This window comes from Plasmodium knowlesi, assembly GCF_000006355.2.
Source record: "Plasmodium knowlesi strain H genome assembly, chromosome: 2".
NCBI lineage: Eukaryota > Apicomplexa > Aconoidasida > Haemosporida > Plasmodiidae > Plasmodium > Plasmodium knowlesi.
The window spans coordinates 390,932-410,659 of NC_011903.2; the positions used below are offsets into that span (position 1 = coordinate 390,932).

Below are 19,728 nucleotides of genomic sequence, written 5' to 3' on the forward strand. Positions count from 1 at the left end.
TGCAGTATACCTACACTTGTAAATGCTTAGCCCATTGGGGATTGACCTGCACCTGCGTGAACACGCGTAGAGGTGATAGCGACTAGTCAGTTGTGCCTGACAGTTAGATCGTTGCCACTGCGGCGGATTAACACTTGTCCAGTGCGAAGGCCAAGAAATATTAAAATAAAAAAAAAAACTAACTACATATATGTACATATGAGGGGATCACCGTTCCTACGAGGCAGCCCAGATGACTGAACGTGACTATGTAATTCTGCACAGTACCATCTCGACCCCCCCTTTTTTCCTATACCCCCGAAAGCATAGATCTGTTGCAGCCACCACCACCCCCAAGTAGCTTGCCGCGATAAGCTTCCTGCTGTGCCCTCACAAATTTGAAGGCTACTCCTTTGTACCCTTTTTTGATTGCCCTTTTTTTTTTTTTTTTTTTTTTTTTTTCCCTTGTGCACTCCAAAATGATTTTAAAAAAAAGCAAACTGCTTGCACTCTCCCTCCTGTTGGCCCTCGTGGAGTATGTATGCCGAGATGGACGACGCAAATGGATGAGTCTGCTTACGAGCTGGGAAGTCGCCTCGTTTGATGGAAGCAACGTTATTCTAAACGAAAACAGGAGGGGAAAGTATGTCCACATATTCCCGCGAAAAAATGCCTCGCACTTTGCAAGAAATATGACCATGTACAGACAAAAGGAGAGAAGAGAAAGGAATGTAGTGTGCATCGTACCCAGTGATATTTCCCGCAACAGAATATTGCACGAACAGGTAGAAGAAGAAAACGAATCTGTTGTCAGAGAAATAAACGGAAATGATGTAAACGTGAGCGGGAACTCAGATAATGCAAACGATATAGCTGAATATGAGGAGACAATAAAGGGACAAGCAAGCACACAGGAAGAATTACCACAACAGAGCGTAGGAACCAAGGTAAGTCCCCTCATCGAAAAAGATACAATAGATCATTATCTAGATGTATGTACAAGAATAAGAAACAAAACCTTTTCTTTGGAAAATTGCGAAATTTTTTATAAGTCACCTGAAGTAACTCTTTACAAAAACATTTTAGAAGATAAAAGTGAAACAAGGTATGATCTCATAGGCTATGGAACTCTGGATGATGTGTCTCTCTACGGAGGTAGTCAGGCACTCAACAATATCGACATTATAAAAGAGTGGAACAAAAACATATATAAAATTAACTACCTCAAGTTGAATAAAACGTCGATATTGGAAAAATTTAAGGATGGGCAGAAAATTGATCCCTCAAAATATATACTACAAAATGAACACCTCAGAGAAAATCGAAGATATATATATCTAATTAACGGACTCCCTTGGCCTTTCAAGAGCCAAGATACAGTATATGAATTTTATCAGAAGTATATAGAAGATCAGAACATTCTCCTTGTTGCCAACAAATCTGTGAACAATGTTTTTACCGATAGTAGTTACTACACACGTATACGTGATTACGAGAATTTTTTCTGCCTCTACCCAAAGAACAAAAACTCATACGAGAAAGGACTAGATTATGTAATCTCCGTTTATTATGATGTTAACATTCCAAAGTTTATCCGAAATAATATTCTGGGTCAGATTTTTCCTGCTCTCATCTTCGACCTACACAAGTCTTCCAAGGAACTTACTGAGAAGGGACTATCGTTGTCCAGTGAAGAAATAAACAAGAATCAGCTCCCTTTTCAGATGGATAATTTTTCCTCTGAGGATGGCGCTGGTGGATTGGCGGGAATGGATGGTCAGGTAGCCAAGTCCCCTTTCTTTGGCTCCACCGTCCTCCGCGTCATCTTCGTGGACCCCTTCTACTTCATTTGGACCACCAATGTCAATTTTTTCAAAAAAATTTACGTTATCGTTACCAGCATCTTCTGAGTTCGTAGCGTAACTGTAATATTCAAAATTATCCAAGGCATGCTCCATGACACCACCATCTCAAACATAAACAACCTGTTTGTACTACTGCGCTCATATCCCGTACACCATTTTCCTAAAAAGATAGACACAAGTGAAGGACCTGCGCACAAAACCCCTCTATGCGCGTTGCACCAATTTTAGTTATGATCCTCCCCGCGCCGCGTACCTCATTCGACACCTCTGATTTATTATAATTTGTTTTTACTCATCCCGCGTTGATGTTTATTTTATTTATTCATTTATTTATTTTATTTATTTTTTTTTTTTCTTCAAAATGCACAGCCATTTACCATTTCAATCCCCAGAAAGAATACACAATTTTTTAACCATCCCCATATGTGTGCAAACTTTGTCCGTTTCATAACCTGTTCATCCTTTTTTATAGGAAGCTGAAAAGGAGGGGGAAACCAATTTCGGCCGCATCGCCATATTGGCAGTTGCCACCGTTGTCCGTATACTCCCCCCCCCCCTTCAACATCTCCTAGAAACAGGCTAAAACAAGATCAATAAAAAAGTTTTTCCCCTCTGCCTTCTTCACCACAAAAAATGCGCATGCACACATGCATATTTACACACGTCCATACAGCTAGCCAAAAAAAAAAAAAAAAAAAAAAAAAAAAAATGATCTGGCTAGCCAGGTGGGTTGGTTGGATTAATCGTTCAACCCGAACCAATGTTACTTTAAGTTGACGAAAAAAAAGGAAAGCGTATAGCTCAATGATATGACAAACTTCTCCAAAGAGAAGAAGCACATCGAGCCTTTACGTGTACACACATCATCTAAAGCAAAATGTGTACAATACACCTTATAAAGATTACTAAACGAGCATTATAAAAAATAAGCTGCGAATAACAAAACTACATTTCATCACTTCTAGTCACCTACGCCTTCACTATAGGAGCCCCACCATCTCTTTCTTATGTGTTTTCCAGAGTGTTCCTCAATTCCAATTATGATCTACTGCACTCAAAGTATCTTCACAATTAATTCCAACAATAGAGTAGATGACTGTGCTACACATAAAAAATATATGCTATAGCAATTGTTCATAACAAAAGGGGGCTCCTACACATATTAACATTCTCTATTGCAAAAATGAAAAGGGGATATGATCAAAAAAAAAAAAAAAAAAAAAAAAAAATTCTGCATCCTTGAAATGAAAAATTCGAGAGGTATAAATTATATACATAATATTAGAACCCTATCATTATACGTTAACTTTCTAACTTTAGCGTAAATCCATGAATATTTATCCAATTAGAACTAGTGACCACTCTGGCGCGCCCCCCCCCCTCCTCATCAATTCATCTTCATTTGATAGTACAACCAAAAAAACAAAAAGGAGTACCAGAGGAAAAATGAAATGATGGAGAAGGTGATAAGCGCGATGGACAGAATAGTCATATTCAAGACGACATTGTTGCAGTAGATATTCTTCAGGTTATGGATTTCACCAACGAGTCTACTGCAGTTGGTGTTCTTAGCCAACATGCGCACCTTCGTAATGATCATGTCTCTAAGGGTAATGAACTTTTGTTTAATTTGTTCAAAGAAGCTAATCACATTGTTGAAGTTGAGATTTTCAATATCTTCCACGAGGTATCTTCTAAGGATGGAGGTCTTTTGATTTTCATCCCTTCTTTTTGTAATTCTCGGCGTGTATTCGTTCCAGCCTATTTTTCCCTTGATGGTGCTGTCCAGATCTTCTACAGAGAACATCTTTTCGTTTCTGATTTTGGACTTGTAAATGAATAGATTCACAACATTGTCTAGGTCCTCCTTCCTCACGCCTATCCTAACACGGTCCCTCAATGTGTGATACTTGCCGTCATTAATGGAGGACCTGAAGCTGATGTTAAACTTACCTTCCTGCCTCTCGCAGATATCATTTTCGAAACAAAGGGCAAAATGGTTACCTTCAAAAAAATAGCGATTCAAATATTTTAAGTATTCATCTATTCCCCATAGATTAAACTGGGCAAATTTAACATTATCCCGTGTGATAGTAGTTCCAAGGAGGGACTTTCTAAGATTCTCCAAATGTATTCCATCTATATATTTGTTCCCGTTGGGCTTGGTAATGACCACCCACATATAGTTGACAAAGTTGCGTGTGTTTTCTTGGAATGTTTTTTTCATTTCTTTAAAATAAGAATTAAATTCATGCACCTTCTTTTCCATTGGGGCTGTGTCAAGGTACTTCATACTGTCCACAATTCCCTTCGTGATATCCTCCGATATAAGTGGTGAATTTTCATTTTTCAGGCAGTAATCAATAGTGGTGTCTTTCAGGACATCAAAATTCAGCTCGTTTTTTAAAACCCTATCTGCGATGATGCAGGTCGTTCCCCCCAAGATTGATGTACTGAGCAATATTATGCCCATTAACAAAATCACAATTGTTAGGAAGCCAAAGTAGGCGCTGAAAACTCCAAATAGATCCAGAAAAAAATGACTACTGTTTCCTATGTCTCCTTTTACCAAAAGATATATGAATACCACTAGTCCGATAAGAATGAGAAGTGGAGGAATCAGCAACACCAACTTCACAATCAGAATCGAGATGGTATACTTCTTTATGTTCTGCTTTATCTTATACTGGTGTATTATGCTGTTCATGGATTTATTAAAATTGGTAATTTGTTCGTTTACCTTTTCCATGTTTTCTCTAAATTTGTTTCCTAACACTTCATCAATCTCCTCGAAACTTCCTTTGACTGCTTCCTTTGCCTCATCAAGGGTGCCTTGCGTATGCTTCAGGTTTGCGTCTCCTTCCCGGATGACTGCCTCCAGAATTTGCGCTAGCCTCGTCAGTACAGGGTACGTGTGGAAGTAGTCCTTCTCCAGGATGTCGTTGTTGCGACTTACGTTTCCATGTAGCTTCTTCAGGTTTTCAAACGCGGTGACGAAGTCTGCGTGGGTGGTTACGTGGTGATGTGATTAAGTTGTTACGTTGTTACGTTGTTACGTTGTTACGTTGTTACGTGGTTACGTGGTTACGTGGTTACGTGGTTAAGTAGTTACGTGGTTAAGTAGTTACGTGGTGAAGTTGTTTACGTAACGACGTGGCAGGGAGACCTACTTGCAAGGAGAGGAACAGACCTGTCCTGATCCACCAGCATGTCCGTCTTTATCTGCGTCTTGATATCCTGATATTGTCCCACGATGGACACAGTATCATTAACCATGTGTTCCAGAGAATAGCAAGACGAGTCCACAACGTTGCCCCCCACGGAACAGCGGTCGGTGAGGAAGTTCTCAATCGAGGTAGACGCATGGCACACATTCATATAAATCCCATTCCTTGTCTTAAAAAATGAAATCATAAACCAGATACCCAAACTAATAAGAACACAAATTAGTGAACTCAAAAACACATAAGTCATAATATTAAAGAATCGTTTCTTGACATTTTCCATTACATCCTTATTTTCACTCTCTTGTTGTTCCCTCCTCTGTTTCTTCCTTTTGCACGTTTTGCAACGAATGGATTTAATCAAATTCCGAAAGAATTTCGTGTACAGGAATAAGGTTAACAAATAAACAAACGTGAAAATAATGAGGAAGTATACACACCCCATCACGTAGGGATTCCTCTTCAGGATATTCAATACACTTCTAAGATCCAATCTGGTGAAATCCTCCATCCTCCAAGACGTGTAAAAGGTGTTCCATATGCTCTTGGACAAATCGTTGGACTGATCTTGAGGGACTTTCACTCCACCACTTGGACAAAAGTACCCGAATTCATTATGTATAGCTTTGGCAATGGCCTTCAAATGCTCCTTCAACTGTTCCGTCTTCTTCAGGTCGATGCTTAGTTTGTACTCGTCACTCATTTTGCCGAAAGCAGGTAGAAAAAAAAAAAAAAAAAAAAAAAAAAAAAAGCTTGCTTGATGGAATGACGGAATGATGAACCAAAGAAGAGACGCCTTGATTCACTTTTTTTTTCACAGGCCCAAGTTCACCTCTCTGTAGGAAGGGTACTTGAATTCTCCGTCAATAGCTAAACAGCACCAAGGGCGATGTCCTTCCTTTCCCCGAAACAGACGCCAGTAGGCAGGCACACGGAGCAGTTACGTGAACAGTCATATGATCTGTCGGATGATCAGTCACGTGAACACAGTCATGCGAAAAGATCGCACGCGCAGAACAAGTCTTCAAAATCGACGAGAAAAAATAGCTCTTTCGTATGGAAGGCAAACATGCAAAGTTACGCATGTCTCGAAAGGTGCCCCCATGTTTTTAACACGTAGCACACTGCACTGATGTTCGATTGGATAGAAAAAATCCAAAGGGTATTATAAATGAATTTGCAGCTTCCTGTTTTGGCCTCTTTAAGGGGAAGGCGGTGGTGACTACAGCGGTGTGGACAAAAGGGGGCAAGGAAAAAGGGACAAAAAAGAAGACAAGAAAAAAAGGCAAAAAAAAAGGCAAAAAAAAAGACAAAAAAAAACGGACAAAAAGGGACAAAAATATTGGTCGTACCTGAAAATTGGATACTGTCAACGAATGGATCCCAAATCATCTCCAAGTAAGCGCAAAAATGAACGCGCGCGGAGTGCCAACAAATGTGTGCTATGAAACGCTGTAACCCCTTCCATGCGGAGGACACACTTGTGAGAGGACATTCCTACTTATGCATGTACTGGTCGCACAAACAGTCGCGCAAGGGCACATGCAGGTGGACGGGCAGATAAGCAAGCGTTTGCTCGACGTGCAGGGAAACACCCAGGTGTGAGCATGCGCTCAGGAGAGAGGAAAAGTGCGCATGTGCGCGCATATGAAAACAAGTACACACGTATGGAAGTAAGATCACGAGCGCCTGTTTGCCATTCTTCTTTTTTCAAAATTTATTCAGATTTGTTCCGTTAAATGTGGCGCCAACTGTTTCGTCCTCTCCCCACCCTCCCGCATTAATGTGCGTTTTTGATGCGCGCGAACGAAAATGCAAAGTGAGAAAAAGGGCACCATGTGAACAAAGGGACAACAAAGAACGAACGCGCCGCAAAAGTCTAAACAAAAAAAAAAAAAAAAAAAAAAAAAAAAAAAAAAAAAATTAATTAAACGCAGCCCTGTGTGAGGAAGGTGAAAAAGGGGAAACCAAGTGATGTGCCCCAGATGGCGCGCAAAATTTGCGCCGTCCGAATTAGAAAAAGTCTATGCTACCGTATTTAAGTTGAATTCCTCCAGCTAAAATTGCGTTTCCTCTCAACGAAAAGTTGTACGATTAAAGTACATGCGAATTAACCAACGAAGACGCTGAGGAAAGCTTGTACACAGCAAAAGGAAAATGCTCGCTAGTGTTGCCAACTTCTCATCTCACCTCCTCCCAAATGGTAGTAATATGCGAATGAGGCAAAAGGGGTCATGTTGCCACGCATTGGTATCATTTCTTTCTCTCTATTTAAATGAAGTAAAATGGAACAAAACACGTGTTTATCTTATCAGATTTTTTCCCCAACCAAACGTACATACAACACATGTGTGTGCAGTCATACGTGTCCCTTTACAGTTCTACCTGAACGTTTAAAAAAAAAAAAAAAAAAAAAAAAAAAATCGCTTGTAAGTATGCGTAATTCACCTGAACAGTTCATACAAAAAGTGTTGAAGAACAAATAATTTTGGAACACCTCGTGGGAAAAAAACTCTGCAGAGGGTGGTAAAAGCAAGGACAATATTGTCCTAACGTTTGTCGGACAAATGTTCTCCATTTCTTAAGAAACGAAGTAGGACTGCGAATTCGCTGGAAAATCACAACTTTTCGTTTAATCTTAAAAAGAAAAAGGTTTCAAAGAGGAGTACTCACAAACGTTAGAAAAAGGCTTCAAAAAAAAAAAAAAAAAAAAAAAAAAAATCGCTTGTAAGTATATGTAAAGAATAACAAAAAATGAAGTGCATCACAATAAGCACATCTTTGTACGTTAACAAAGGAAGAAAGAGAGAGAGAGGAAAAAAAAAAAATGCTATTTAAAAAGAATGACCAGATCGATGCAAAGTTAACACTTTCTTCAGATCGCTACTTTTGGGGACAACTTAAATTAGATGACTTTTCTCTTGATGGACATAATTACACATACGAGCAGTATGACTATGTTTATGGCTGAAAAGATGCCAAAAATTAGCAGATACTTTCGCCTAGTATTTCTTATTTCATTTTCTCTTTGCTCCTTTTCGTCTCGTTCTCTTGCTCCCATCAATTCTGCGCAATTGTCATTGAAGCAAACTGCAGTTTCCTTAATGTTGGAGCATTCTCGGGAGTGTTCCTTTTGGCTGCTCGTTCGAACCCTCATTTTAACTCCCATGCCACAGGACTTTGAACAATCGGACCATTCTGTCCACTGGTCGCAGTAAGGCTTGGCTTCTTGGAGCATACGATTTCGTAATGCGGGCTCATTGTGTGCAATTCTGGGGGAACGTGTGGGGGAATACAAACTATATGGAACTGCGTCTATACATACGTGAACGTTTATGTACATGCGCGTGTGCATATTTCTGTCATGAGGAGTCCCCCGCGAAGGAGCCTTATGAACATGCTTCTAGCCCCATTGCGGAATCACTCACAGAGAAGTAAGAGCTCCCTTTTTCTTTCCCTCCCACGAGGTGTAAAGAGCACTTCGTTTTAGCTACATCTGTGCTTTTACATCACGCAGAGCGCTGCGGTTACCTATCTGTCGTAAGGTGTCCTCCCAGGGAGTGGTTGTCTTGCCCGAAGAAAAAATCTGTACAAAGGGTGAAAGATATAAGTCGGAATAGCAAAATGAAGATGCAAATTCGCCCGATGCTGGGGCCTTGGGTAGCCCAATGAATGAACAGCAGTAGCCCCATCAGGCCATCACTCGATCACTCGATCACTCCATCACTCCATCACTCCATCGGGATGTGTCGGCATGAGCCCAATTTCGTTCTGCCCTCCGCTTGTGCCTGGTGAAATTTAAAATTACTCAGGTGTGCGCTTATTAAGCAAAGCAAGAAAAACGAGGTTAAGCTGTTCGTCCACATCTTGGTCAGTGGTTGCAGGAGAAAGTTGTAAAAGGTAAGAATTTTACGAAAAAAAAAAAAAAAAGAAGCAGGGGGGAGAAAGAAAACTGTGCGTCAGATAACGATGTCGTACAACTTTTATGTCTTAATTGCAGTTAAAATGTGGAGAGAAAAAAAAAAAAAATCGCATCATCGCGAAAAGACAAAATGGAAAAATGACAAAAGGGGGTAATTTTTGTGTGTAAACGTAAAAATGTATCTGCAAAAGGGGAAAGTGTACAATTTTTGCATGTCTTTTTTTTTTTTTTTTTTTTTTTTTCGAATTTTGACCCTTAAGCGAATTTGGATTGAGCTTTTCGTGAGTCTCTGTTTGTCGAGATGGACAACCTGGGAATGGTCACTACGTGTTGCCGTGAGCCTACACTCACATGTGCACATGAGCATGTAGTACATAATAATAGGATGCGGGGTACACTTAGTTACACACCAGTTACACGTCCAATTGTGTGCGTAGACTTCCTCTGTTGCACAGATACACGCGGAAGAGCTTTTAGCTCTCCAGAGCAGGTTGCCCCTTTTAAAAAATTTTTTTTTTTTTTTTACGCATGTGCCATGGGTTCAGAAACTGGTGTGTTGAAGGGGCAGATCCCTATTTTGCCTACTCATAATCTACATTATTTTATTTTATATATTTTTTTTTTTTTCCCCCTCCCCAGTATGGCATATCATTTTTTATCTCTTTCTCTACGCTCTGTTTTGCTTGACCCCCTTTTCACCGAAATGGGTAAAAGCAGGCGGCGGGACAGAACAACGGGGTTTAAAATGCGCAAAAACAAAGCGTAAGTGTACATGTGCTAGTTGACAACACTTTCTCCCCTTCTCCGTGGACGAGAACAAACACAGATCCATTTTTCCATTTTGAAAAAAGTCAAAATGAAACGTACAAACTGGTCGCACTAAATAGGCAACATTATTTTCGAAAAAAAAAAAAAAAAAAAAAAAAAAAAAATGGTTCACTTGGGTTTCACAATTGAACCTTTTTTTTTTGACTAAGCACATTGGGATACGTGGTAAAATTGGCAAAGTGGCAAAGAAGGATTTTTTTCTCCAAAAAGTTGTTAACAACGAAGTGGCGCATTTAAAAAAAATAATATCCCTCAGTGGGGCAACTACATAAGTAGTAGGGGGGATAAACACAATGGATCCCATACCCCCCAAATGGATAAAATTCACATGCTGGAGAAAAAAAACTGAGGCTATTTAACTGTAGAGAGTAAGACACAAAAATATCCTTCCAGACAACGCGATTTTCACCTCACAAAATATGCTTTTTCTCGACATCTCTAATCTTTTTGTATATCAAAATTAGAGTTAAAATAATGAGAACAGCAAATGCAAACGAAAAAATGTACGAAGTGTTGTTACCCTTGTTGATGATGGTTTCGAGCTTCTGTGCCTTCTCCGCGAGGAGCTTTAACTCCTGGTTCTCATTAATCCGTTTTGTCAACCTGTCTGTAATGTCCTCGATATTTTTCTTACTATGTTGTGCATGTGAATGAAATAAACTTTTCAGCCCACTCAACTCTGTTGTGAAAATTTTCTGAAAATGCTTGGGGTCTTCAGCTTTGCTCACGACATTTTTTTTCACTTGCTTTATCTCTGCTTGTAGAAAAAGTAGACTCTCGTGGAGCATGTTAAGGCTCTGCTGAATTTTTTTCTCGCTACTTTTTTGGTAGGACATGAATTTATTCAGTGTATCGGTTAGAGACTTGAGCGCTTCCACTTGATTGAAATGGCTATAGTCCATTCCGTTAAGGCTATCACTAGGGTGGTTCTTTATGTTTTCCTCCACGTTTCCAACAACTGAATCCGTTTCATGTCCTGAGTACTCCCCCTGCTCTGTATCGGAGAAAAGGTCGCTACTAGAAATTGAAACGTGTGTGATGCCTACGAAGGTGGGCACGTACTTCTCTACATTTGTGTTGGTCATTTGCTCATTCTCTTTATAATTGAATGCACTGAATCCGATGTAATTTTCCTTTGGTATCTGCTTCTTCACCGTTAGGCTGTGGATATAACTGTTGTTCCTGGCATTGAACAAATAAACACGCATTTCGTTTTTCTGTGTCGTTAATTTTACATAGATCAAGTCATCCATGGTCAGTAGACTCAGGTTATAACTCTTTGTCGTGTTCTCCTTCATGTTGATATTTTTTTTTCCATTGTTAATAAATCCAGATATGGCTAAATCGTTTCCACGTAATTGGAAACCAACACCGATGCCATTAAAATTATTTTTATATCCATAGAGTCCAAATTCCCCTTCTTCCAGTTGAACCCCTTCATGAGAATTTACACTTGGAAAGGAAAACTCATTGGGTAATAGCCAAAAGGCGAAACCATTTATTTTGTCCTTCTCTTCGGTGGAGTTTTTATATATTGCTTCTTTTACTTGCTCATTTTTGTAGTAGCTTTCGTCTATATGTTCTTTGTACACTTGCTTTCTTATGTGGAAACTGAACTCGATGTTGATGGTATCTGAAAGGATGGGCTTTCTGTGGTAGAGGAACCCCCTTCGGTTATATACGTTTGGGATTAGCACCAGGTACTTGTTTGTGCTAGCTGTGGAGTAGTTGAGGATCCACCCCTTGCTCAGGTCGTCCACGGTGAAGGGCGAGCTGAACGAGTGCACGGGCGAGACGTACATCTCATTGTTTCTACTGTTGGTTGATCTCTCCGACGCGTTTATGTGCTGGCATGAGGACCAGAAAAACAGCCCAACAAGGGCCAACAGAAACCTCGCCATCACAAACAAGGGCTACTATGCTAAGGGGGGGTTTGACGTGGGGGTGCTTTGACTAGGTAAGTATTCGTGATGATCTAGCGGCATCGTAGCGTAGCGGTGGATGAGCAGATTAGTCAATGGGCTTCAATAGCCGAGAGAAGCCACTTTGTCAAATAGTGTTGCCCGCGCGGGAAAGGTGTTTCCTCCGTTACCTGGTCAAGCTACAGGCCCAGAAAAAGCAAAACTTCGGTTGACTTGAAAACATCCCATGTGCCTCTACATGGCCAAGATGCATATGTATAGCTTCATTTGAGTACCATTTTGCGGAGATGCCTTTATGAATTTCCTTCTGTTCAGCGGTAGATTAAAATATTTATATACATATATATAAAATAAAATTAATTATATTAAAAACAAAATAACATTACGCACCATGCGCAAACGTGACGGTAGCGGAAAAGATTTACAAGAGGGGATCCCCCGTGAAATGGGAAAAAAAAAAAAAAAAAAAAAAAAAAAAAAAAAAAAAAAAAACTTAAGCATATTCCATATGTATTCTCCTTCCCCTACAACAAGTCACGAATATCTGTGTGCACCTGTGCGAACGAGCGGAAAAAATGTTCTTTTCCTTTTCCCCCTGTTGGCACTTCGTAGAGTCTACGTTAATCTACCCCTCTACACATGATCCAATTGCTTGCTAAAAAAAAAAAAAAAAAAAAAAAAAAACAGAAAAGAGACCTACCAGTTTGTACATTTAAAAAAAAGATAAAAATGTTCTGCACAAAGGGTGGAATGTTAGGGAAGCGCTATCCCCCTGTAGGGTAGCTCGGCCGGAAGAACTGAGACGACATTTTTCCTTTTTTTTTTTTTTGTTAGCAAGCTCTTCGATTCACCATTCGCATCAACCAACATCGTTGCAAGGAATTGTGTGTATATGTCGATTGTCCTTGTGTAATGCAACTTGGTGTTATGTACCGATGTGGGATTACCCTTGCGTGGTTCACCTGATGGTTTGTTCCTCCCTGTGGAACGTCCACCACGCAGGTGTCACTTCGAAGGAGAGGTAACAGAACTTCTTCCTCTTGACGTACTTAATATGGGGGTGCAAAGTGAATTCTTCCCTTTACTTACCTCCTCTTGCCTTTTCATGTAGACGATATGCGCAAAATACTGTTGGTATGGGATAGCGGTATTTCCCTTGGAGCCCCACTTGTGTGTGGTACCTTCGTGTGGCTTAGCTTTTTCCATGGCTATGCGCCCACACACAAATCGGGGCGAAAAGGAGGATTGACAATTGGAGGGGATACACCATTGATGGCTGTTCAGCGCAGACGAATTGGGATATTATTATGTTAATGTAGTAAAAAAAAAAAAAAAAAAAAGAAAAAAAAAAAAAAAAAGGCAAATTTGTAAGGAACAGCTCGCAGGAACAATTTGAGAGCACCACGTTCCACCAAACCTTGTTGCTAAGCTTCGTCGCTGCAGGGTCAGGTTTATTCGATCTACAGTGTCTTCACATTACATGGCACAAGGAAACTGTTCGGTTTTTCCTTTTCGAAAAAAAAAAAAGAAATTGGCTCTGTCCCATTTTCCGCACGCACATGGATACACTAGACCGCACAAGTGCATTGTCCTACATCCGCGCGCGCGTTTACACGTATATACATATGTATATGTTTTTTTTTTTTTTTTTTTTTTTTTTTTGTTCATTTGAAAAATTGACATGGAGCTGTGACACATAGGGAAACATGATTCAATTCTATTCAACGAAATGAACATTTTTTTTTTTTTTTCCATTCTACGCATAGTAGAAAAAAAAGAAAACAAAAGAACAAGTCTTGGAAAGTTGTGTGAACTTTATTTTCTGTGCAGCTCCGCCTTTTGCAAGGTAACCCCTTTTCATCGTGTGCTCACGTATGCATGCAGACACGTTCGTTCGCACGCGCCCCATTGTGTAGCTTTTCGATGGGCATGAACAAGGAGGAAAAGACGCGGGATATAGAAGAAACGGTGCACAACATAGACGAAGTAAAGCCAAGTCGGCTGTGGCTGATAAACACCCCACCCCTTTTTTGTTAACACAAACGAGAAAAGGTGGAACAAGTGCATCGACTTTTGATTTCATCCCCCACAATATAAGCGCAAACGTTCATGTATGTCTATGTGGAGGGAGGTCAGGGGTACAGGAGAGCTCTACATGGCAACTCACCATAAAAGGGCACCCTTTCTCTCTCCCCTTAATCATATCATTTCTTAAAAAAAAATTTCACTCCATACATTTGCTTAATCCTTTCCACAGAATGAACGAGTATGCCAAGCAACTTTATTCAAATCAGCCTATTATAATAGACAATGGGAGTGGGTACATAAAAGCTGGGTTCGCAGGGGATGATGTGCCCAACCTTGTATTTCCTTCCTAGTAAGACCAGAACTGGAAACACTCCACGGGGAGGGGGTGATTCTGTTGATGGTACACCCACTCATCTTATTTCCCCTCCCCCCTCGACAGTCACCCCATTGGCTATCCTTATTTATGTCCTACCATTTCATGCTACTGTCAATTTTTATCTGCCCATTGATTTATTACCCGTGGAGATGCACCTATTTCCTCCGCCTTCTTGCACGCAGCGTGGGGAGGCCCAAGTACAAGAGGGTGATGGCCGGAGCGCTGGAGGGAAACATCTTTGTGGGGAACAAGGCGGTAAGATAAAACCAAGTGGGGTTAAAATGAAACGAAGATGCGGGAAGGATATATTCTTCACGGATCTGTTTTGTGCGACTAAAAATGGAATGCCTTAATGAGAAGATTCAAGTCGTGCGAACGTTCATGTAGGGAGGTAACCTCCACAAACACACACACACACACATACACCTATTATTACTCCCCCTTGGTCCCCTCTAGGAGGAGTACAGAGGTCTTCTGAAGGTGACCTACCCCATCAACCACGGCATTATTGAGAATTGGAATGACATGGAAAATATTTGGATCCACGTTTACAACTCGATGAAGATAAATTCGGAGGAGGTGGGTCTTGTCTGCCCCTGATGTTGCTTGCGCATTGGATATTCTCCCTTTACCTTTGTTCTATGAAGACGGACATATATACATATGTATTTTTTTTTTTTTTTTTTTTTTTTTTTTTTGCGCCCCCATGGCAGCACCCCGTATTATTGACAGAGGCCCCACTGAACCCCCAGAAGAATAAAGAAAAAATCGCGGAAGTCTTTTTCGAATCTTTTAATGTGCCTGCGCTGTTCATCTCCATCCAGGCCATTTTATCTTTGTACTCCTGTGGGAAGACAAACGGCACGGTGCTCGATTGCGGGGACGGAGTATGTCACTGCGTGTCCATTTACGAGGGTGAGTGTGGGGCATACATACTGCAACTCGCCAGAGAAGTTTAGCACTGGAAAATCTCAAAGGAGTGAAGAAGCGAGCCATCTTATTTTGGCAGTTTCTTCTGGCACTTTTTTTTTTTTTTTTTTTTTTTTTTTTCACAATTTTGTTTCCTATGCAAGCCACCTCACTTGTGTATGCGCTTCCTTCCACCGCGTCCCAACACAGGCTATAGCATAACCAACACGATAACCCGGACGGATGTCGCGGGCCGAGATATCACGACCTACCTGGGCTATCTGTTAAGGAAAAATGGCCACCTCTTCAATACCTCAGCCGAAATGGAAGTCGTAAAAAATATGAAGGAGAACTGCTGCTATGTCTCCTTTAACATGAGCAAGGAGAAAAACTCATCCGAGAAGGCCCTCACGACTTTGCCGTATATCCTTCCTGATGGGTCGCAAATACTGGTTCGTGAAGTGGACGCAACAATGGGGCGGAATTCACATCGTGGAATATGACTGCATGCACCTGCGTGTGTGTCTACTCGTTTGATCATTTGACACACATAATATATGAATACCATTTCTCCTTTTTTTTTTTTTTTTTTTTTTTTTTTTCTCCATTGCGCAATTGCAGATCGGATCCGAGAGGTACAGGGCCCCGGAGGTTCTGTTCAACCCCTCCATTCTTGGGCTGGAATATCTGGGTAAGTGCATACTGTGATGGGATCATCCACAAGTTATTCTTTGCCCACATCACAGATGTCTAAGGACACATATCCCCTCACGTACACACTTTCCCTTGCAGGATTGTCTGAACTTATCGTTACGTCCATAACACGAGCGGACATGGATCTACGACGGACACTATACTCCCACATCGTGTTGTCTGGCGGCACGACCATGTTTCACGGTAATGCACACTTGTCCCCTTCCCGTTTGTGCTTTCTTATCATTGTTCATCTCCTCAGTGTATGACTCAATCCTATTGGGTGAGATGACGGTAGGGGGGGGAGAGGTCCATGCACTGTTTAAATGTTCCTTCCTGTTGCGCCCCATTTCGTAAAATATGAACGAGGGTGTGTTTCTTCGTACAGGATTTGGCGATCGGTTACTAAACGAAATAAGGAAATTCGCCCCAAAGGATATTACGGTAATTTCAAGAGAGAAAAAAGAAAAATGTGATAACAGCAATTTCGTTCCCATTTCTCGTTTGCTTAAATGCGTCTCTTCCTATGTACGTATGTACAAATGGGAATGCATTTTTTCTTTTTTGCATCCTACCACAATTTCTCCTTTTTTTCCCTCGAACAGATTCGCATTAGCGCCCCGCCAGAGCGCAAGTTCAGCACATTCATCGGGGGGTCTATTCTGGCCTCTTTGGCAACCTTTAAGAAGATATGGATTTCAAAGCAGGTGGGACCGCCGCGGAAGGGAAGCTCCCAAATGGACATCCATCTTGGAACGTGGAAAATACTTCCACATGGAGGGAGATATTCACACATGCACATAACCACGGATGTCACTTTTTCCCTTTGCAGGAATTTGACGAATACGGATCTGTGATACTCCACAGGAAGACCTTTTGAGATGATGTAGTGGCGACGTTGTAACAGGGCCACTCAGCGATGTGTAAATTCCTACATCCATTAACAACGATTTGCAACTATCTGCAACGATTTTTGCTCAAGGGGGGGAATTTTAACTGGGCTAGCTTCTTTTTTTTTTTTTTTTTTTTTTTTTTTTTTTAGCATGCACATGGCTAGCTGTGTTTATGCAAAAAAACAATACACTAAAAAAAAAAAAAAAAAAAAAAAAAAAAAAAAAAAAATCTCTTGTTTATGAATAAAAGAAATGAAAATATTTCGTTTCCGTTTTTATCTTTGCAATTCTTTTTTTCGTGATTTATTAGACTTAGTGCGTCCCTGTATGAAATGTTTTTTTTTTCTCTTCAGTGTTCTTGGGGGTGGGGAATTCACCCGAAGAGGAACCAGTAGAATAACAACGTCATGATGCAAAGACACCGCATATTGTCTACTCCACGTCAAACATACTATCGAGGTCCTTCATGGAATAATCTTTACCATCTCTGCATTCTGCAAACAACGGGAAAACAAAATGGGGAAAAAAAAAAAAAATTTACATCACACGAATGATGCGGTGGGAAGATAGTGTATCAGCGACTGATCATACCTTTTAAGAGCCTCAGTTTAATTACGCGGAATTTTTTGGCACATTGATTCTTCCGTTCTAAAAAAAAAATCGAAGGAAATAAAATTGTTCTTCTCTAATACTACATTGCTGGAGATCATTTACAATTTTGAGCTCCAACGGGTGGACCGACTGCCAAGTCTATGATACCATTCGGGAGTGACTTCAACTTCTCGTGAATTATCTTGTTAATCATGAGGTTTAACATCTGCGTGGATGGAAATGGGAAAATTGGACATATGCTGTGTTATTCGCGTGGTGCAACTTTCAACAAGTGGACACACAGTGCTTGGCGATGCGTTATCCTCAACATATGAACGATGAACAAGGATGGATAACAATACACACGCCCTTACATCCAAGCGGTTTGGAGGATTATCCCGCTTTATTTCCTGAACAATGTGAGTCTGTTTCCCTTTGGCTTGATTTCTGAATTCATCCAAATGGCTATAGATGAGACGCAGTGCATCTGTAAGCTGATTGGGGGTGGTGGAAATACACATATGTGTTTTCTACTGCGCGAAGATGGAAATGTGTGGACAGTTGTGAAGTTTCTATCTGTTAACAAACGCATCCACGTGGCAAACCTTTTGCTGAGCTGAGGAATCCACTTGAATGGAGAAAACTTCCTTCTGCCACTTTCTACCCCCACGTACAACGGTAATCCGGTTCGGCGATATCGTTTGATTTTCCCTCCTAAACTGCACGGCATATTTCTGTTGATAAAAGTGGTTCCGCACAATCGTTTTGTCTTCTATTGGCTTGAATTTTTTTCTGCGGCGATTTCGTTCTAAACACATGTTCAGGGGCGCCTTCAGGTAAATCTGCGCGTAATTAAAGTGGTCTGCAAAGGGAGGTAAGTGTTTAGTTTCGAGGTAGATTCGCTGAATAACATGTTCATTAGTGTCAATGGTGCCTCCGTCATTCTGCGAACGTGTGAAGAGGGAGTGGCGAGACAGGTGAGTTATCCCCTATCATAAGCTCACACACACATGTATATATATATGGTTATATGTACATACACTTTCTGCACAATAGGTAGTATTTCTTCCTCATTGAAGGCAGGTGGAATGTATCGTTCAGCAGGATAAGAACATGCTCGGTCTTTCGCCTGCATTGCCTGCTACTACAACGTTGATTTTGCATCTGCATTAAGGATGCGCAGTAGGCGTAGGCAATGCGTCTGGCTCTTCTCCAGTACTTAACTTGGTTAGCAGAAGTCGGTTTCATTGCTATGTTCACTGCTTCTGTCATGTTCGGTCCTTTTTCTTTTTTGTGGTTGAGAGCCCTAATCAGCATAACGTGACCCCCTTTGATGGTGGTTTTTTTTACGATAGGGTAGTAGACACCCCGATAATGTTTCTCCCTCCCATAAACGGTGTACGTTCTGTTCAGTAACAGATGAAGATTCCTTTGAACAATTTTCGACGGATTTAGGGAAGTTACTTCGGGTAGGTGTCCACGATATAACTGCTTTTCTATGAAATCTAAAGATACGTTAAAAGTTTTTATTTTATTCCTACGTAGGTAGGAATGATAATGGTACATCCATTCATCTTTGTGTCTGTACAAGTAGCAAATTAGATGGAAATCGTCTGATTGGTTGGTTAGCGTAGTTCTCCTGAGAGGTTTCCTTTGGACTACTTTGCGCAGGGTTGGATAAAGTTGATGGGTAATTCCTCTTGGGGGAAGTCCACGTCGGAGTTGTTCCTTTGTCTTTCCATTTTTAACCCCTTTAGATCCCGCACCCCGGTCCCATCCAGAGCTCCTCCCAATGTGGAGCAAATGACTAGTTAGTTGGACCAAAAAGCGGAAAGACACCTTCTGGTCAGTCTCCCCCCCATGACCACAAAATATTGAAGTCTTCCTCCTCCGCTTTTCAATCCGATAGTAATATTTAATCAGTTGGATAAAAAATATTTTCTCCCTTAAGCGCACGTTGGACTCATTTTTATGAATCAAATTATTAAAGAGGTAGAGAAACAACTCCAATTGCCTCCTCTTCGTTAGGAGTAGATTTATGAAGGTGTCCTTCCCACTGCAGGGCTTACCATAAAACAGGAAGGCGCATTTCATTGGGGAAAAATTTACAGCGTCGTGGATGGGAGCGAAGATGAAAGATGTGTACGAAAAACTGACCACACGGTTATGTGGTATAATCCAGCTAGCCAAAAAAAAAAAAAAAAAAAAAAAAAAAGTTACGCTCAAATGTATGCACTATGGAGCGGTAGATCATCGGAAAAAAAAAAAAAAAAAAAAATTCCACTTGGCTTGACGTGGAAAATGGCGTGGGAGAAACAAACTAGGAGTATCTACAAGTAACCCCTTTATCAGCTGCTCACTTGATGGGGAGAGCAATTCGAATGAAAAAAACGGAAAAAAAACAGAACAACACGAAAAATACGAAAAAAAAAAAAAAAAAAGAAAGAGAAAAAAAAAAAAAAGGCAAACTTTGCACAGGGGGTTATATTGCCTCCTAC

At 40.7% G+C, this 19,728-nt stretch overlaps 6 protein-coding genes across 6 annotated transcripts; 2 read left to right on the forward strand and 4 right to left on the reverse strand.

Annotated features, from left to right (window-relative positions):
• Positions 1-458: 458 nt before the first annotated feature.
• Positions 459-1,889, forward strand: PKNH_0209300 (StAR-related lipid transfer protein; the record flags this gene model as incomplete). Its single annotated transcript, XM_002257729.1, has 1 exon — positions 459-1,889. The coding sequence occupies one exon, from the start codon at positions 459-461 to the stop codon at positions 1,887-1,889; it is 1,431 nt and encodes a 476-aa protein (XP_002257765.1).
• Positions 1,890-3,231: 1,342 nt separating this feature from the next.
• On the reverse strand, positions 3,232-5,771 carry PKNH_0209400 (conserved Plasmodium protein, unknown function; the record flags this gene model as incomplete). The annotated part of the gene is made up of 2 exons (XM_002257730.1): positions 3,232-4,844; positions 5,015-5,771. The coding sequence occupies 2 exons, from the start codon at positions 5,769-5,771 to the stop codon at positions 3,232-3,234; spliced, it is 2,370 nt and encodes a 789-aa protein (XP_002257766.1).
• Positions 5,772-7,973: 2,202 nt separating this feature from the next.
• On the reverse strand, positions 7,974-8,934 carry PKNH_0209500 (thrombospondin-related sporozoite protein, putative; the record flags this gene model as incomplete). Its single annotated transcript, XM_002257731.1, has 3 exons — positions 7,974-8,340; positions 8,600-8,654; positions 8,877-8,934. 3 exons carry the CDS (start codon positions 8,932-8,934, stop codon positions 7,974-7,976), a joined length of 480 nt encoding a protein of 159 aa, XP_002257767.1.
• A 1,294-nt stretch (positions 8,935-10,228) lies between these two features.
• Positions 10,229-11,719, reverse strand: PKNH_0209600 (parasite-infected erythrocyte surface protein; the record flags this gene model as incomplete). Its single annotated transcript, XM_002257732.1, has 1 exon — positions 10,229-11,719. The coding sequence occupies one exon, from the start codon at positions 11,717-11,719 to the stop codon at positions 10,229-10,231; it is 1,491 nt and encodes a 496-aa protein (XP_002257768.1).
• A 2,279-nt stretch (positions 11,720-13,998) lies between these two features.
• PKNH_0209700 (actin-related protein) lies at positions 13,999-16,626 on the forward strand (the record flags this gene model as incomplete). The annotated part of the gene is made up of 10 exons (XM_002257733.1): positions 13,999-14,117; positions 14,327-14,399; positions 14,601-14,723; positions 14,858-15,059; positions 15,264-15,505; positions 15,675-15,744; positions 15,846-15,950; positions 16,135-16,190; positions 16,352-16,453; positions 16,579-16,626. 10 exons carry the CDS (start codon positions 13,999-14,001, stop codon positions 16,624-16,626), a joined length of 1,140 nt encoding a protein of 379 aa, XP_002257769.1.
• Positions 16,627-17,071: 445 nt separating this feature from the next.
• PKNH_0209800 (L-seryl-tRNA(Sec) kinase, putative) lies at positions 17,072-19,324 on the reverse strand (the record flags this gene model as incomplete). Its single annotated transcript, XM_039113788.1, has 6 exons — positions 17,072-17,133; positions 17,231-17,287; positions 17,399-17,456; positions 17,605-17,724; positions 17,836-18,092; positions 18,271-19,324. The coding sequence occupies 6 exons, from the start codon at positions 19,322-19,324 to the stop codon at positions 17,072-17,074; spliced, it is 1,608 nt and encodes a 535-aa protein (XP_038969405.1).
• Between the last annotated feature and the right edge of the window lie 404 nt (positions 19,325-19,728).